At 33.9% G+C, this 16203-nt stretch overlaps 1 protein-coding gene across 1 annotated transcript in view; it reads left to right on the top strand.

Annotated features, from left to right (window-relative positions):
• Positions 1-16203, top strand: part of SYK (spleen associated tyrosine kinase) — a 178803-nt gene that overhangs the window by 157574 nt on the left and 5026 nt on the right. Inside the window, 1 exon segment of the mRNA XM_074280678.1 lies at positions 746-858. Coding sequence (XP_074136779.1) covers positions 746-858 — 113 coding nt within the window.

Raw genomic sequence — 16203 nt, 5'->3', positions numbered from 1 at the left:
TAGAACAGCCACAGTAATTTCCTTAAAATACTAGTCACATTACCTCTTCTAATTAATAAAAAATTTCTGTGTTTGATATGTAAAATCTAACACTATTCCCCTTCTTACATTTGATCTGTACTTCTTCAACTATTCTGTAATCCAGTATATCTACCAATCTGCTAATCTGTACCCATTACCATTTATCTGCATGACTTTGCTTTAGATGTACCACATCTCTGAAATACATTCCCTCCTTATTTCTCTTAGAATGCCATATTTCCAAGATTCAGTACTACCTGCTGTATAAAGCCTTTTATGGCAAACCACAGCATCAATATTAGAGCATTTTGTCCCCCAAAGTATCGTTAATTTATTTTGTATATTTTACATAAAGAACATGCTCTCTCTTAATTAAAGGGTAGGGACTGTTTCACTTCTGCCTTTGAATTATTATTGCTTAGTTTAATATCTGACATGACAGATGATTAATGAATGCTTGTAAATTGATCAATGGATTGGTTGATTAAAGTATGTCATTACTGTATGTTATTACTGTAATGGATTCTGAAGATAATATGCCTAATTAACTTTCCATTATGATGATGGCCATCATAATGAAATAAATGTGTAGATTATGATGCTTTAAGATCTTTGAATCAAAGAAAGTGGTATAGACATACTTGAATACTTTTACTATAAATTGCAGTAGAAATAGTTACTATACTATTTATTTGATTGCTTCAAATCCCTTTCACTTTTCTAGGGAATGAAAGGAAGTGAAGTTTCAGCAATGCTAGAAAAAGGAGAGCGGATGGAATGTCCTACAGGTTGTCCAAGTGAAATTTATGATCTAATGAAACTATGTTGGACATACGAGTGAGTAAAAAATATTTACCCAACTGCTTTATAAAATTGCTTTATTTAATTAGTCAGGTCCCTCTTTTTCATATGTAAGGACCTGTATAAGATATGTATGTACACATAGCTTGTCTAAATGCTGCTCACCACTAGGTGGCATAAATAGATATCTTAGGAATTGCCAAACATTCTCTAAAAAAGACTAACTGCTTTGAGAAGGGAAGGGGCACACTCATAGTTGAGCATTTGCTCATTTTCTTTCCCATTTCCAAGATAAGTGCCACACTAATTGTCCACCTCTTCCTAAAAAGTAAGCGATTTGATATAGGTTATGTATGTGCAATCATGTAAAACATTTTCATATTGTGAAAGAACAAATAGACGAAAAGGGGAAAAAATAAAGTAAAAATAGTATGTGTTGATTTGCATTCAGAGTCCATCAGTTCTTTCTCTAGAGGTTGATAGCATTCTGTCATGAGTTTTTGGAATTTTCTTGAATTTTTCTTTTGCTGAGAATAGTTAGGTCATTCATAGTTGATAGTCACACAATGTTGTTGTTACTTTGTACAATGTTCTCCTGGTTCTGCTCATTTCACTTTGTATCAATTTGTGTAAGATTTTTCTGAAATCTACCTGCTCATTATTTCTTATAGTGTAATAGCATTCCATTGAATTCATAATAGCATTCCATTATATTCATATGCTCCAACTTTTTCAGCCATTCACCAATTGATGGGCATCTTCTCAATTTCCAATTGAGCTATTAATAGCTGCTATTAATATTTTTATTCATGTGGGTCTTTTTGCATTTTTTGTAATATCTTTGGGATGTATGTATCCCAAACACACTTAGTAGTGGTATTGCTGGATCAAAGATATATGCACTTCGATTGCTATTTTGGTATAATTCCTAATTACTCTCCAGAATGGTTGGATCAATTCATAACTCCACCAATACTGCATTAATGTCTTAATTTTCCCATATCTTCTCCAACATTTATCATTTTTTCTGTCATATTAGCCAATTTGACAGGTAACTCAGAGTTGTTTTAATTTGTAATTCTCTAATCAAAAGTGATTTAAAGGATTTCTTCATATGAGCACAGATAATTTTGATTCATCTGAAAACTATCCATTTATCTGCTTGTATCATTTTATCAATTGGGAAATGCCTTATATTCTGATAAATTTGGCTTAGATCTCTAAAATAAATTTGAGAAATGAAGCCTATCAGAGATACTTGCTGTAAAATGTGTTTCCCTGCTTTCTGCCTTCCTCCTAATCTTTGTTGCATTGGTTTTATTTCTATAAGACCTTTTAAATTTAATGTAATCAAAATAGTCCAGTTTACATTTTGTGATGTTCTCTTTCTTTGGTCTGGCTATAAATTCCTTCTTTCTCCATGGATCTGATGTAAACTGTTCATTGTTCTTCTAATTCATTTATGGTGTCACCCTTTATGTCTAAATCATGAACCTATTTTGATTTCATCTTGATATAAAATGTAAGATGTTGGTCTATAATTAGTTATGCCTAGTTGTTTATACTTTTCCCAGAAGTTTTTGTCAGATAATTAGTTTTTATCCCAGAATCTTATCCCATCACTGTATTTCTTAGCTAATACTGGATAGTGTTGATGACTGTCACTTTAAATTATACTTTGAGATTTGGTATAGCTAGGACACCTTCCTTTACATTTTTTCTCATTAATTCCCTTGATATTCTTGACTTACTGTTTTTCCAGATAATTTTTTAAAGTTCTACAAAATAATGTTTTGATATACACTATATAAGTAAATTAAATAGAATTGTCAGCCTACGTATGAGTAATAGATATTCTCCCAGTTATTTATATCCGATTTTGTGTGAAAACTGTTTTGTAATTGTGTTGACAATTCCTGAGTTTGTCTTGACAAGCAGAATACCAAATATTTTATATTTAAGTGGAATTCCTATCTTTTGCTGCTATATTTTGTTTTTGGTTTCTAAACAGTTATAATTTGTTTGGTTATAATCTGCAAGGGATGTATTTAATGTTTCTATCTTTCTACATTTCATTTAGAGGATTTATTACATGATCAGTTTTTTGTGGAGATGTCATGTGTTGTTGAAAAAAAAAAGTTCTATTCTTTTCTATCCCCATTCAATTTTTTTTAAACAGAGATCTGTCCTTTCTAATTTTTCTAAAATTCTATTATCTCCTTAACTTTTTGCTTGTTTATTTTTGCTTGGATTTATTTAGTTCTGAGAGGGGAAAATCTGGCTGTGAGAGAATTTTTTTCCTGATTTTAGTTGAGGCCTATCACTTGTATGGTTTTAATCCCTATTTCAGTCTGTAACTCACTTTCCCTTCAGTAATACAATTCTTTTTTTCCTTTTTTTATTAAAGTTTTTTAATTTTCAAAACATATACATGGATAATTTTTCAACATTAACCTTTGCAAATTCTTGTGTTCCTATTTTGTCCCTTCCCCCATCCCCTCTCTTAGATGGCAAGTAATCCAATATATTTTAAACATGGTAAAATATATGTTAAATCCAATATATGCACATATATTTGTACAATTATCTTGCTGCACAAGAAAAAATCAAATCAAAAAGGAAAAAAAATAAGAAAGAAAATAAAATGCAAGCAAACAACAACAAAAAGAGTGAAAATGCTATGTTGTAATCCATAACTCAGTTCCCACAGTTCTTTCTCTGGGTGTAGATGGCTCTCTTCATCACAAAATCTGTGGAATGGGCCTGAATTGTTGAAAAGAAACATGTCCATCAGAATTGATCATTGTATAATCTACTTATTGCTATGCATAATGATCTCCTTATTCTGCTCATTTCACTTACCATCAGTTCATGTAAGTCTCTCCAGATCTCTCTGAAATCGTTCTACTGATTGTTTCTTATAGAACAATAATAATCCATAGCATTCATATACCATAACTTATTCAGCCATTCTCTAACTGATAGACATCCACTCAGTTTCCAGTTTCTTGCCACTACAAAAAGGCTGCCACAAATTTTTTGCACATATGGGTCCCTTTCGTTCTTTAAGATTTCCTTGGGCGTAGTTCCAAACTGTGTCCAGAATGGTTGGTTCAATTCACAACTCCACCAACTATGTATTACTGTCCTAGTTTTCCCACATCCTTTCCAATATTCATCATTATCTTTTCCGACAGGAAATCTGAGAGGTGTGCAATGGTACTTTAGAGTTGTCCTAATTGCATTTCTCTGATCAAAATTGATTTAGAGCACCTTTTTATATGACTAGAAATGGTTTTAATTCCTTCATCTGAAAATTCATATCTTTTGACCATTTATCAATTGGAGAATGGCTTGAATTCTTATAAATTTGAGTCAGTAATTCTTAAGAATTACAAATATCATCTTCCAATGTAGAAATATAAACACTTTAGTCTTATTGAATCTTTCTTTTTTTTCTACCTTTCTACCTTTTTATGTTTCCCTTAAAACTTGATGCTCAGAATCAAAATTTTATGACCTCTGGTCTTTTTCTTGGGAAAGTTTGAAAGCCTTCTAATTTACTGAATGACTAATGTTTTCTCTTGAAGAAATGTGCTCAGTTTTGCTGGTTATTTTTTGTTGTAGGTTTTGCTGTAGGTTATTCTTGGTTGTAATTCTATCTCCTTTGCCTTCCAGAGTATCATTTCTATGAACTTTGATCCTTAATGTTGCAGCTGCTAGGTTTTGTAGCTCACTATGACTTCTCAATATTTAAATTGCTTCTTTATTATTGTTACCTTCACCTGGTATGTCTGCAATTTGGCTATAATGTTCCTGGGAGCTTTCACTTTGGGATCCCTTTCAAGAGGTGATCAATTAAGTAAATTCTTGAAATATGATTTCCAGGTCCTCTCCTGCTTTCTACTTGCCCGGTTTTAATTTTAAACATTTTTTTTCTCCAGTTAACTTTTTTAGCTCCTTTTCCATTTGGCCAATTCTACTTTTTAAGGAGTTGGGTTTTTTTTCCCTAAGCTTTTAACTCTTTTCATTATTCTCTTGCATCACTCTCATTTCTTTACCCAATTTTTCTTCTACCTCTCTTATTTGATTTTTAACTTCCTTTATGAGTTCTTTCAGGAGTTATTTTTGAACTTGAATCCAATTCACATTTTTCTTTAAGGTGTTTTGATATTGTTGTCCTCTTTTGAGTTTGTGTCTGAATCTTCTCTTTTACCATAATAACTTTGTGTGGTCAATTTTTTGCTTATGTTTTCCAGCCTTTTTGCTTATTTTAAATTTAACTGCTCCTGTAGTGGAAAGGGCACTATCATATTCATTTTGTTCCAGGTTCTGTAGGCTATGGTTATTTGCCTGTTGTTGAAATGATGCTGTCTTGAGGCCCACAGGACACCCTTGTGTTATGGGTTTCACAACAATCCAATAGTTTACTTGATGCTGTGCTAAGACACCTAAGGGAGAAGTGGCATCTTGGCCCTGATACCTGCTCATTTACTAATACTGTGCTGCAGCACATGGGAAATGCTGGTGTCCATATTTATTTGTTTGACTGGAATTGCAGTGGAGCAGGGTTTCTTTCTTTTATTTTCTATTTTAATAGTTTTTATTCACCAGATATATGCATGGGTAATTTTACAACATTGACAATTGCCAACCTTTTGTTCTAATTTTTCCCCTCCTTCCCCCACCTCCCAGATGGCATGTTGAGCAATACATGTTAAATATGTTAGAGTATAAATTAAATACAATATATGTATACATGTCCAAACAGTTGTTTTGCTGTACAAAAAGAATCAGACTTTGAAATAGTGTACAATTAGCCTATGAAGGAAATCCAAAATACAGGCGGACAAAATTAGAGGAATTGGGAATTCTATGTAGTGATTCATAATCATCTCCTAGAGTTCTTTTGCTGGGTGTAGCCGGTTTAGTTCATTACTGCTCTATTGGAACTGATTTGGTTCATCTCATTGTTGAAAATGGCCACCTCCATCAGAATTGATCATCATATGGTACTGTTGTTCAAGTATACAATGATCTTCTGGTCCTGGAGCAGGGTTTCTTTCTGGCTTGAGGCAGAACTTGTTGATAACTTGCCAGGATATTTCCTTTCCTAGACAGTGCTTTCCTAGTAAGACGTATTCCTGCCAACCTTCCAGTTTTCTTGAGCTAGAAGATTGTTTCACCCTATCTTTTTGCTGGATTTTCCATACCAGAATTTATTTTCTGGTGCTAGCTTGCAATAGGAATAAATGGACTACTCCTTAAAATAGTCAGGAGCATATATTTAAAACCGTCAGTAAGCATCATATGTAATGGGGATAAACTGGAACCTTTCCCAGTAAGATCAGGAGTGAAACAAGGTTGCCCACCATCACCATTACTATTCAATATAGTATTAGAAATGCTAGCCTCGGCAATAAGAGTCGAGAAAGAGATTAAAGGAATAAGAGTAGGTAATGAGGAAATCAAACTATCACTCTTTGCAGATGATATGATGGTATACTTAGAAAACCCCAAAAATTCTACTAAAAAGTTATTAGAAATAATTCACAACTTTAGCAAAGTTGCAGGATATAAAATCAATCCACATATATTCTCAGCATTTTTATACATCACCAACAAAATGCAACAGCAAGAGATACAAAGAGAAATTCCATTCAAAACAACTGTCGAGAGTATAAAACATTTGGGAATCCCTCTACCAAAGAAAAGTCAGGAATTATATGAGCAAAATTACAAAACACTTGTCACAAAAATAAGGTCAGATTTAAATAATTGGAAAGACATTAAGTGCTCTTGGATAGGCTGAGCGAATATAATAAAGATGACAATACTCCCTAAACTACTCTATTTATTTAGTGCTATACCAATCAGACTCCCAAGAAATTATTCTAATGACCTGGAAAAAATAACAACAAAATTCATATGGAAGAACAACAGGTTTAGAATTTCAAGGGAATTCATGGAAAAAAAAAATCAGATGAAGGTTGCCTAGCTGTACCTGAACTAAAGCTATATTATAAAGCAGCAGTCACCAAAACCATTTGGTATTAGCTAAGAAATAGACTAGTTTATCAGAGGAATAGGTTAGGTTCACAGGACAAATCACAGCAATCTAGTGTTTGACAAACCCAAAGATCCCAACTTTTGTGATAAGAATTCATTATTTGACAAAAACTGTTGGGAAAACTGGAAATTAGTATGGCAGAAATTAGATATGGACCCACACCTAACACTATATACAAAGATAAGATCAAAATGGGTCCATGATTTAGGCATAAAGAATGAGATCATAAATAGATTAGAAGAACATAGGATAGTTTACCTCTCAGACTTGTAGAGGAGGAAAGAATTTGTAGAGATCATTATTGATCACAAAATAGAAAATTTTGATTACATCAAATTAAAAAGCTTTTGTACAAACAAAACTAATGCAAACAAGATTAGAAGGGAAGTAACAAATTGGGAAAATATTTTTTACAGTTAAAGGTTCTGAATAAAGGCCTCATTTCAAAAATATATAGAGAACTGACTCTAATTTATAAGAAATCAAACCATTCTCCAATTGACAAATGGTCAAAGGATATGAACAGACAATTTTCAGATGATGAAATTGAAACTATATGCACTCATATGAAAGAGTGTTCCAAATCACTACTGATCAGAGAAATGCAATTTAAGCAACTCTGAGATACCACTACGCACCTGTCAGATTGGCGAAGATGACAGGAAAAAATAATGATAATTTTGGAAGGGATGTGGGAAAACTGGGACACTGATGCATTGTTGGTGGAGTTGTGAAAGAATACAATCATTCTGGAGAGCAATCTAGAACTATGCCCAAAAAGTTATCAAACTATGAATACCCTTTGATCCAGCATTGCTGCTATTGGGCTTATATCCCAAAGAAATACTAAATATAGGAAAGGGACCTGTATGTGCCAAAATGTTAGTGGCAGCCTTAGAAACTGGAAAATGGATGGATGCCCATCAATTGGAAAATGGTTGGGTAAATTATGGTACATGAATGTTATGGAATATTATTGCTCTGTAAGAAATGACCAGCAGGAAGAATACAAAGAGGCTTGGAGAGACTTACATGAACTGATGCTGAGTGAAATGAACAGAATCAGGAGATCATTATATACTTCAACAATGATATTGTATGAGTATGTAGTCTGATTGAAGTGGATATCTTCAACATAGAGAAGACCTAATTTAGTTCCAGTTGATCAATGATGGACAGAATCAGCTACACCCAGAGAAGGAACGCTGGGAATTGAGTAAACTGTTTGCACTATTGTCTTTCTACCCAAGTTACTTTAACCTTCTGAAACCAATTCTTCCTGTGCAACGAGAAATTCGGTTTTACACACATATATTGTATCTAGGATATACTGTAACACATTTAACATTTGTGGGATTGCCTGTCATCTAGAGGAGGGGGTGAAGGGAGAAAGGGGAAAATTCAGAAAAGAAGTGAGTACAAGGGATAATGTTATAAAAAAAAATTACCCATGCATATGTACTGTCAAAAAATTATTATAATTATAAAATTAATTTTAAAAAAGAAAAAACATGGTTGGTCCTTGAAGAGGAACCTTAGAAATTTTTCTTCAAAAATTCATGGCCAATTATGTAAAAGCCAGGTTATCTTTAAGGTGGATCTGTGTGTAAAATTTGAAGCTATGGCCAATAAAATGTCCCACTCTGGAATAGTTTTCACAACCTACATTAATTTGTGCATTGGTATAAAAGGTGTATATCTTGTCAGGTCTTATCCCAGATAATTGTATTGCTTACTTAATGGCCTTTAATAAGTTTCTAGCCACAACCACTGGGTAAGGAATAAAGCTTTAGTGTGGTTGTGCTTGGAGGGTCATCCACTTAATTACACTGTCTTCTTGATAAAGGAACTATAAGGTAACTATTTTGTAGGAAAAACTGATATTTCCAAGGGTTTTTGAGTGATTCTTTCAACCACATTGGATAAGACTAGTTCAATCTTTCTCAAAGCCTCTTGGGCTTCTTTTGTAAGCTGGCAAGATAGGTCTAAATCACTTCTCTGTTCTTAAAGAAAATTTTTGTACTGTAAGTACCTTAGGATATACTTCATATTATAAATATTGAAAAGGAACATGTCTCTGATTTTTTTCTGAGGCTATATACAACTGGTAGTTCCTTAGTGTGTCTGTGGTCTTTTGTAGTCATGCTTCTAACATTTGCTCCTCAAGTGCACACCCCAAGATATCATCCATGTACTGTTATAACAACTTTTGGAAATGCTTTTCTTTCTTTTTTAAAAAATTAATTAATTAATTTAATTAATTAATTTTTACAAAAATTTTATGCATAGGTAATTTTCCAGCATTGACGATTGCAAAACCTTTTGTTTAGACATTTCCCCTCCTTCCCCTAGATGTCAGATTGACCAATACATACATACAAAAAGAATCTAAGTTTGAAACAGTGTACAATTAGCCTGTGAAGGAAATCAAAAATATAGGCAGACAAAAATATAGGGACTGGGAATTCTATGTAGTGGTTCATAATCAACTCCCAGAGTTCTTTCACTGGTTCAATTCATTACTGCTCTATTGGAACTAATTTGGTTCATCTCATTGTTGGAGATGGCCACGTCCATCAGAATTAATCATCATATAGTGTTGTTGTTGAAGTATATAATGATCTCCTGGTCCTGCTCATTTCACTCAGAATCAGTTCATGTAAATAAATAGATTAGTTTAGATAGTATTATCATCTTTATTTGCTCGCCCAATCCAAGAGTATTTACTATTTTTCCAATTGGTTAGATCAGACTTAATTTGTGTGGAAAGTGTTTTGTAGTTTTGCTCATAGTTTCTGATTTTCCCTTGGCTGATAGATTCCTAAATATTTTATACTATCAGTAGTTACTTTAAATGGAATTTCTCTTTGTAGCTCTAACTGTTGGATTTTATTAGTCATATATAAGAATGCTAATGATTTATGTGGGGTTTTTTTGTATCCTGCAACTTTGCTAAAGGTATGGATTATTTCTAATAGCTTTTTCATAGAATCTCTGGGGTTCTCTAAGTATACCATCATATCATCTGCAAAGAGTGAAAGTTTGGTTTCCTCATTACCTATTCTAATTCCTTTAATTTCTTTCTCAACTCTGATTACCAAAGCTGACATTTCTAATACAATATTGAATAGTAATGGTGATAGTGGGCAACCTTGTTTCACTCCTGATCTTATTGGGAATGGTTCCAGTTTATCCCCATTACATATGATGCTTACTGACGGTTTTAAATAGATGCTCCTAGCTATTTTAAGGAAAAGTCCATTTATTCCTAAACTCTCAAGTGTTTTTAATAGGAATGGATGTTGGATTTTTATCAAATGCTTTTTCTTCATCTATTGAGATGATCATATGGTTTTTGTTAATTTGGTTACTAATACGGTCAATTATACTAATAGTTTTCCTAATATTGAACCAGCCCTGCATTCCTGCTATAAATCCTACTTGATCATGGTGTATTATCCTGAGGATGATTTTCTGTAGTCTTTTTGCTAATATCTTATTTAAGATTTTAACATCAATATTCATTAAGGAGATTGGTCTATAGTTTTCTTTCTCAGTTTTCAACCTACTGGTTTAGGTATCAATACCATGTCTGTGTCATAAAAGGAATTTGGTAGGACTCCTTCATTCCCTATTTTTTCAAATAGTTTATATAATATTGAGGCTAATTGTTCTTCAAATGTTTGGTAGAATTCACATGTAAATCCATCTGGTCCTGGGGTTTTTTTCTTAGGGACTTGATTAATAGCTTGTTCTATTTCTTTTTCTGAAATGGAACTATTTAAGCAATTTATTTCCTCCTCTGTTAATCTGGGAAGCCTATATTTTTGGAGGTAGTCATCCATTTCACTTAGGCTATCAAATTTATTGGCATAAAGTTGGGCAAAGTTGAAATGGCTTCTTTTTACTGGAGTAAGAGAAGCCACATACATTTGATGCATCTTAAGGGCTATTTTTCATTTCCTGTGGCAAAACTGTCCATTCAAATCTTTTGTGAGTCTCATTAGAAAAATTAATGCTGGTCACTGAAAAGGCAAATCTTTTTATTACTTCCTTATTCTGAGAGTATATACTTCAGGTCTATCCCTCAGATAGAAATAATCTTTAATGTCTATAACTCAAAGAGGACATTCCCTAGGCAACTAAGTAGGAGATGGAAGCCCAGGCTGAAGAGTTCCCATTGTCTCCACCTGTTCATTTACTTTTCTCAAATCAGTCAACATCCTCCATTTTCCAGATTTCTTTATAGTTCCATGGGCTTAGAGAAGGTTGGAGGTGTCCTTGGTAAAGTTGATCCTGTACTATATCAAATAAGCCCTGGATTTTTTTCACTGGTTAAGGGCCACTCTTCCACCCACACTGGTATTAATTTTGCATTGTATGGGAGTGGGTGAGAGTGCTGGTAGGCCTTTCACAGCAGCCCTGCCTAAAAAGCCAAAGTGCTCAATAGTAATCCTAAGTGCAATAAACTGTCTCTTCTCCTTTGCCTTGCCTCAGGACATAGGAAAACAAAAGTGTAGATGGAGGGGCTGATGGTATTACCACCTGCTTTCTCCTGCCCCTGAAAGCAGAGTTGAGGGAGGAGGATCTGGAAGCAGAGGATACCCCAGGGGCACATTGTGGGCTTAGGTGGAAGTGAAGGCTGGCTAAAAAAACAAAAGCTTCATGCCCCACAAACCTCCCAGGGCAGTCCCTAACTCCATTCCTGCCCAATATCCCCTCCAGTCTCCTAGAGCAATAACAAATATAAACAAAATACTAAAAAGGACTTCCTTAGACCCTTCCTATGTGCTGTACCCTCCACAGTTACTGGCACCAACCCTCAGCTTATTTTTCTCTTCATACTTCCTGATTTGATACCTCAAAGCTAAAAGCTTTCTTTTTTGCTTTCTTATATGTGAGAATTCTCAAAAGCAATTTTATCCCATTGTATTCAGTTAATTGTTCTTCTACTACCTTTCACATCTCTGGCTCCAAACTCTCTTCCTTAGAAAGCCAAGGAGATGCTCACTCTAGAGCATCTGAGAACTCATTGATAGTCTTCTGAATTACCAACAAACCTTATTTGTAACTAAGCATGCTTTAAACTTCCTTTGGGAGTGAGACTCTGTTGTTAGCATTTGCCCCATTTTGACTGAAAAACAAAAGTGACTAGATCAGCCTTTCCCATTTGCCTGTCTTTATACTTACCCTATGTGAATCATGGGGACTACTTTGCTGAACTTGCCAATCCAGGGCCCCATGTTTAGGAGCCAAATGTTGTGAATGGACTAACTCTCTGGAGGATCTTGGTACCAGCCTGACTCCTTGGTCTTAGAAGAGGAGTGAAGAGGAGGGACTTATGTGGATCATGAAACATGGAGTCTGTTTATTCCAAATTCTCTCAGATATAAGACTGAGTACTTACCCTTATAAGGGTACTTACATAAAGGTATCTTTATATAAGAGTATCTTAATACCTTTATATAACCAAAGGAACACTGAGCATGTGGAAACACATAAACAACTTTCTATTGTATGTAGATATCTCTTTGCCACCTGGTAGTGGCAAAGTTTTAATAACAACACAATTGTCACTGCCCCTGACTTCTCAGGAAGACCAAGATCCCTTGGGGGAGATGGGGAGCTGAACCAGACATTGTCAGCAGGTTCCCTCCAGGCTGAAAGGTCTTATTCCTCATCCAGAGTTTCTCCACTATCTGTTGCCCTCTACAATCTTTGCTCTCAGATAATCAAACCGAAAAAGATTCAATCAAGAGAGAATGTCAGCCATAATAATATTGTTTTAGATATGGATGTACGTGTGTGTATATAGATATGTGTGTACACAAGGGATGTGTATGTGAGAGTCTGTATGTACATATATTTATATATACACATAAGTTACATGTATGTATGCAAACAAAAATATATCCATGCTTAACTATAGACTGCTTGGGGAAGGGGGGGAGGGAAGGGAAAAAAGAATAAAGTAAAAAATGCACAACAAAAGACAAAAGAAAACCTACAAGGAAGCAAAGAAAAAATAGACAGTCATGAATACAATGTCTTCTATTATTATATATGTCTTTTTGAAATGGAAATTTATTGTTATATATTTTGAATATGCCCTGATATTCTGTTGGGCATATGACTTTTTTTTAATCTGTCTTTATCTATTTTGCTTTTTCCTATTTTGCTTAAGTTTTAAATAAATATATACATTTTTTTAAAAATAGCTGAACTAACTAGTGCCTCTGTCTGGCCTCATATGCTCCTCTCTTGCCCAGTTTTTCACTTCAGACTTATTTGTGGACTTCACTTTTCTCTTAGTTATTGCTCTCATTTGACCAAGTTTACATTCCAAGTTTACATATTTCTGTAAACTTTCCAAATTGGGAAGGGAAAGTTATCTTATATTAGGAACTTTCTTATTTACCAAACACTTAACTCAGAAACATTATGGTCTTCTTTGTGCAGCAGGCTGAGATCCGTTTAACTTGTTTTGGGGTTTTGTTTTGTTTTTCTTTGGCTTTAGGGACTTTTAAGTATGTGTGTGTATATGTATTTTCTTTACATTTTGTAGAAAGAAGCCAAACCATTAAATCTAACTCTAATCCTGTAGGCCAATAAAATCCCAAAGGTAGCCTCTCCACTAAATTGAAGGGGAAACCAGCACAGTCTGTAAAACACAGGCATTACTATTTACTACTAGATGTGCCCATCTGCACCATTGAAGGTGATAAAATCCTCTAAATCAGGAGGTAAATTAGAGAATTTGTTCTCTGACCTTAAATCAGAACAACAGATAGGACTTTTTTTCATGGTAGTGAAATTGAGAGGACCATGTTTCTTTGGGCTGGTGTCTTCAGATCACAAGTCCATGCTAGTTCCCAAGTCCCTACACACACAAACACACACACATTCTTATTCTTCCCAATTTAAGAATATCAGTTTTTGAGCATTTCTTACCTCTTGCTTCTTCTTGAATGATTTCTGCTCTCTTATTCATTCCTTCACAATAAAGGAAGAAAGGAACTATTTTTTCTTGTGATTCATACAATCTCCAGTGGTCCTTGGATCACAATACACTTATCTCTGCCCCATTCTGAAGACGTCATTTTTAGCTGTACACCAACTCCCTTAGAGACTATGGGGGCTATGTCCAAGTATTCTGGTAAAAGTTTAACAACTAGTTCCTAGTAGGAAGGAAAAATAAACCACTTTTAAGTATGTTTTTAAGTATAAACTCATTATTTTCATTTTCTCCATTTCTTTTAGACAAGGTAAAAAAACAAAAAAAAATTCTCATTCTAATGTTTGAAAATTTCTAAATTAAAGATGGCTCACAATAAAAATTTAACAATTAGATTTTGAGAGGGGTAGAAACCAGTTCTAATACCTTACTCATTGGCTATAACTAACATAAAGACACTTAAAGAATGTGGTTTTCTAATATCTCATCTTCCTAAACATTCATACTTCTATTCTTTTTTGTTATTAGTGGGTTTAGATATCTGTTTAGACCAACATTCAAGTCTATATTTTTTATGTTTTAAATTAAATTTTGTTGATTTTTTTCAAACAAGAAAATCTTCCTTCTCTTACTCTAATATACATTGATAAAAGAAAAATTTTGTTACGATCATGGTTAGTCAAAAAAACTCAATTCCTATATTTTTAATGTCCTCTACCCCAAAAAAGCTCAATCTGTATTCCGAGCCCATTTCTTTCTATTAGGAGGTGAATTATTATATTTCATCATAAGTCCCCTGGAATTGTGGTTGTTTATGTTGTTCAGAATTCTTAAATCTTTTAAAATAATTTGTCATTAGCATTTTTATTATTGTATAAATTCTTCTGCTTCTGTTTACTTCATTCTGAATCAGTTCATTTTAGACTCCTAAGATTTCTCTGAAACTTCTCCCTTCACTTTTTTTTTCATCATTTTTATAGAATAATAATGTTTCATTACATTTATATTTCATGACTTGTTCAGCCATTCCTCAGTTGACTGCCATGCTTTCAATTTCTGCTGTTTTGCCACTATAAGAAGAGCTACAAATATTTCTGTTCATATGAGTCCTTTCACATTTTCTTTGACCTCCTTAGGGTATAGACATAATAGGGGTTCTGCTGTGCCAAAATAGACAGTTTAGTTTAATGACGTGCATTGTTAATCCACATTGCTTTGTCTGGATTGCTTCAGAAGTTCATAATTCCACCAATGTGATGGAGCATTAATATACTTCTTTTTCTATAGTCACTCAAGCATTTGTCATTTTCCCTTTTTATTCAGCTTAGCTATTCTATATTTCAAGAGATATTTTAATTTACATTTCTCTCGTTGTTAGCAATTTTGAACATTTTTCATATGACTATTGGTAGCTTGATTTTCTTATTTTGCAAAGTTGCAACCCTTGACCACTTATCAATTATAGAATGGCTTCTAATATTATAATGTTTAATTAGTTTTCTGTAAATCTTAGAGATGAGAACATTTAAAAGAAATTTGAAGCAATTTTCCTCATTTGCCTGCTTCCAGTTTCAGCTGCAATGGTTTTATTCGTGCAAACCCTCTTAAATTTTGTGTAATAAAAATTGTCTATTTTCTATGATTTTCTACCTATGTTTGGTCAGTTCCTCACTCCAGAAGAAGTAATTTCTGCCAAGCAACGTCTTCCTTGTTCCTTTAATTTATTTTTGATATTATTGTTTATGTCAGTCATGCACTCATTTGGAGTTTTTATTGTTATTATACACACACACACACACACACACACACACACACACACACACACACAACTAATTTCTGCCAGACTGCTTTCCAGTTTTTGAAGCATTTTTTTAAAATAGTGACTATTGGGGCAGCCAGGTGGCGCAGTGGATAAAGGTACCAGCCTTGAATTCAGGAGGACCCGAGTTCAAATGTGGTCTCAGACACTTAACACTTCCTAGCTGTGTGACCCTGGGCAAGTCACTTAACCCCAGCCTCAGAAAAGAAAAAAAAATAGTGATTATTTAGCTCAGTAGCTGAAAACTTTTATCAAACACAAGGTTACTGTTATCATTTGCTTTTAGATGTGTACCTAATCTAGTTCACTGATCAGCCTTTCTATTTGTTAACCAGAATCAATTTATATTGTTTGTTACCAATTTATAATACAGTTTTTGCTTGGCACTGAATAGAGTGCCAGGCCTCAAGTTAAGAAGATCTGAGTTCAAATTCAGCCTCAGACACTCACTAGCTTTGTGAGCCTGAGTAAGTGATTTAACCCTGTTTCCTTAGTTTCCACTTACATGGAATGAGCTAGAGAAAGAGATAGTAAAAT

This window comes from Sminthopsis crassicaudata, chromosome 1, assembly GCF_048593235.1.
Source record: "Sminthopsis crassicaudata isolate SCR6 chromosome 1, ASM4859323v1, whole genome shotgun sequence".
NCBI lineage: Eukaryota > Metazoa > Chordata > Mammalia > Dasyuromorphia > Dasyuridae > Sminthopsis > Sminthopsis crassicaudata.
This window is presented reverse-complemented; position numbering and strand designations above follow the sequence as displayed.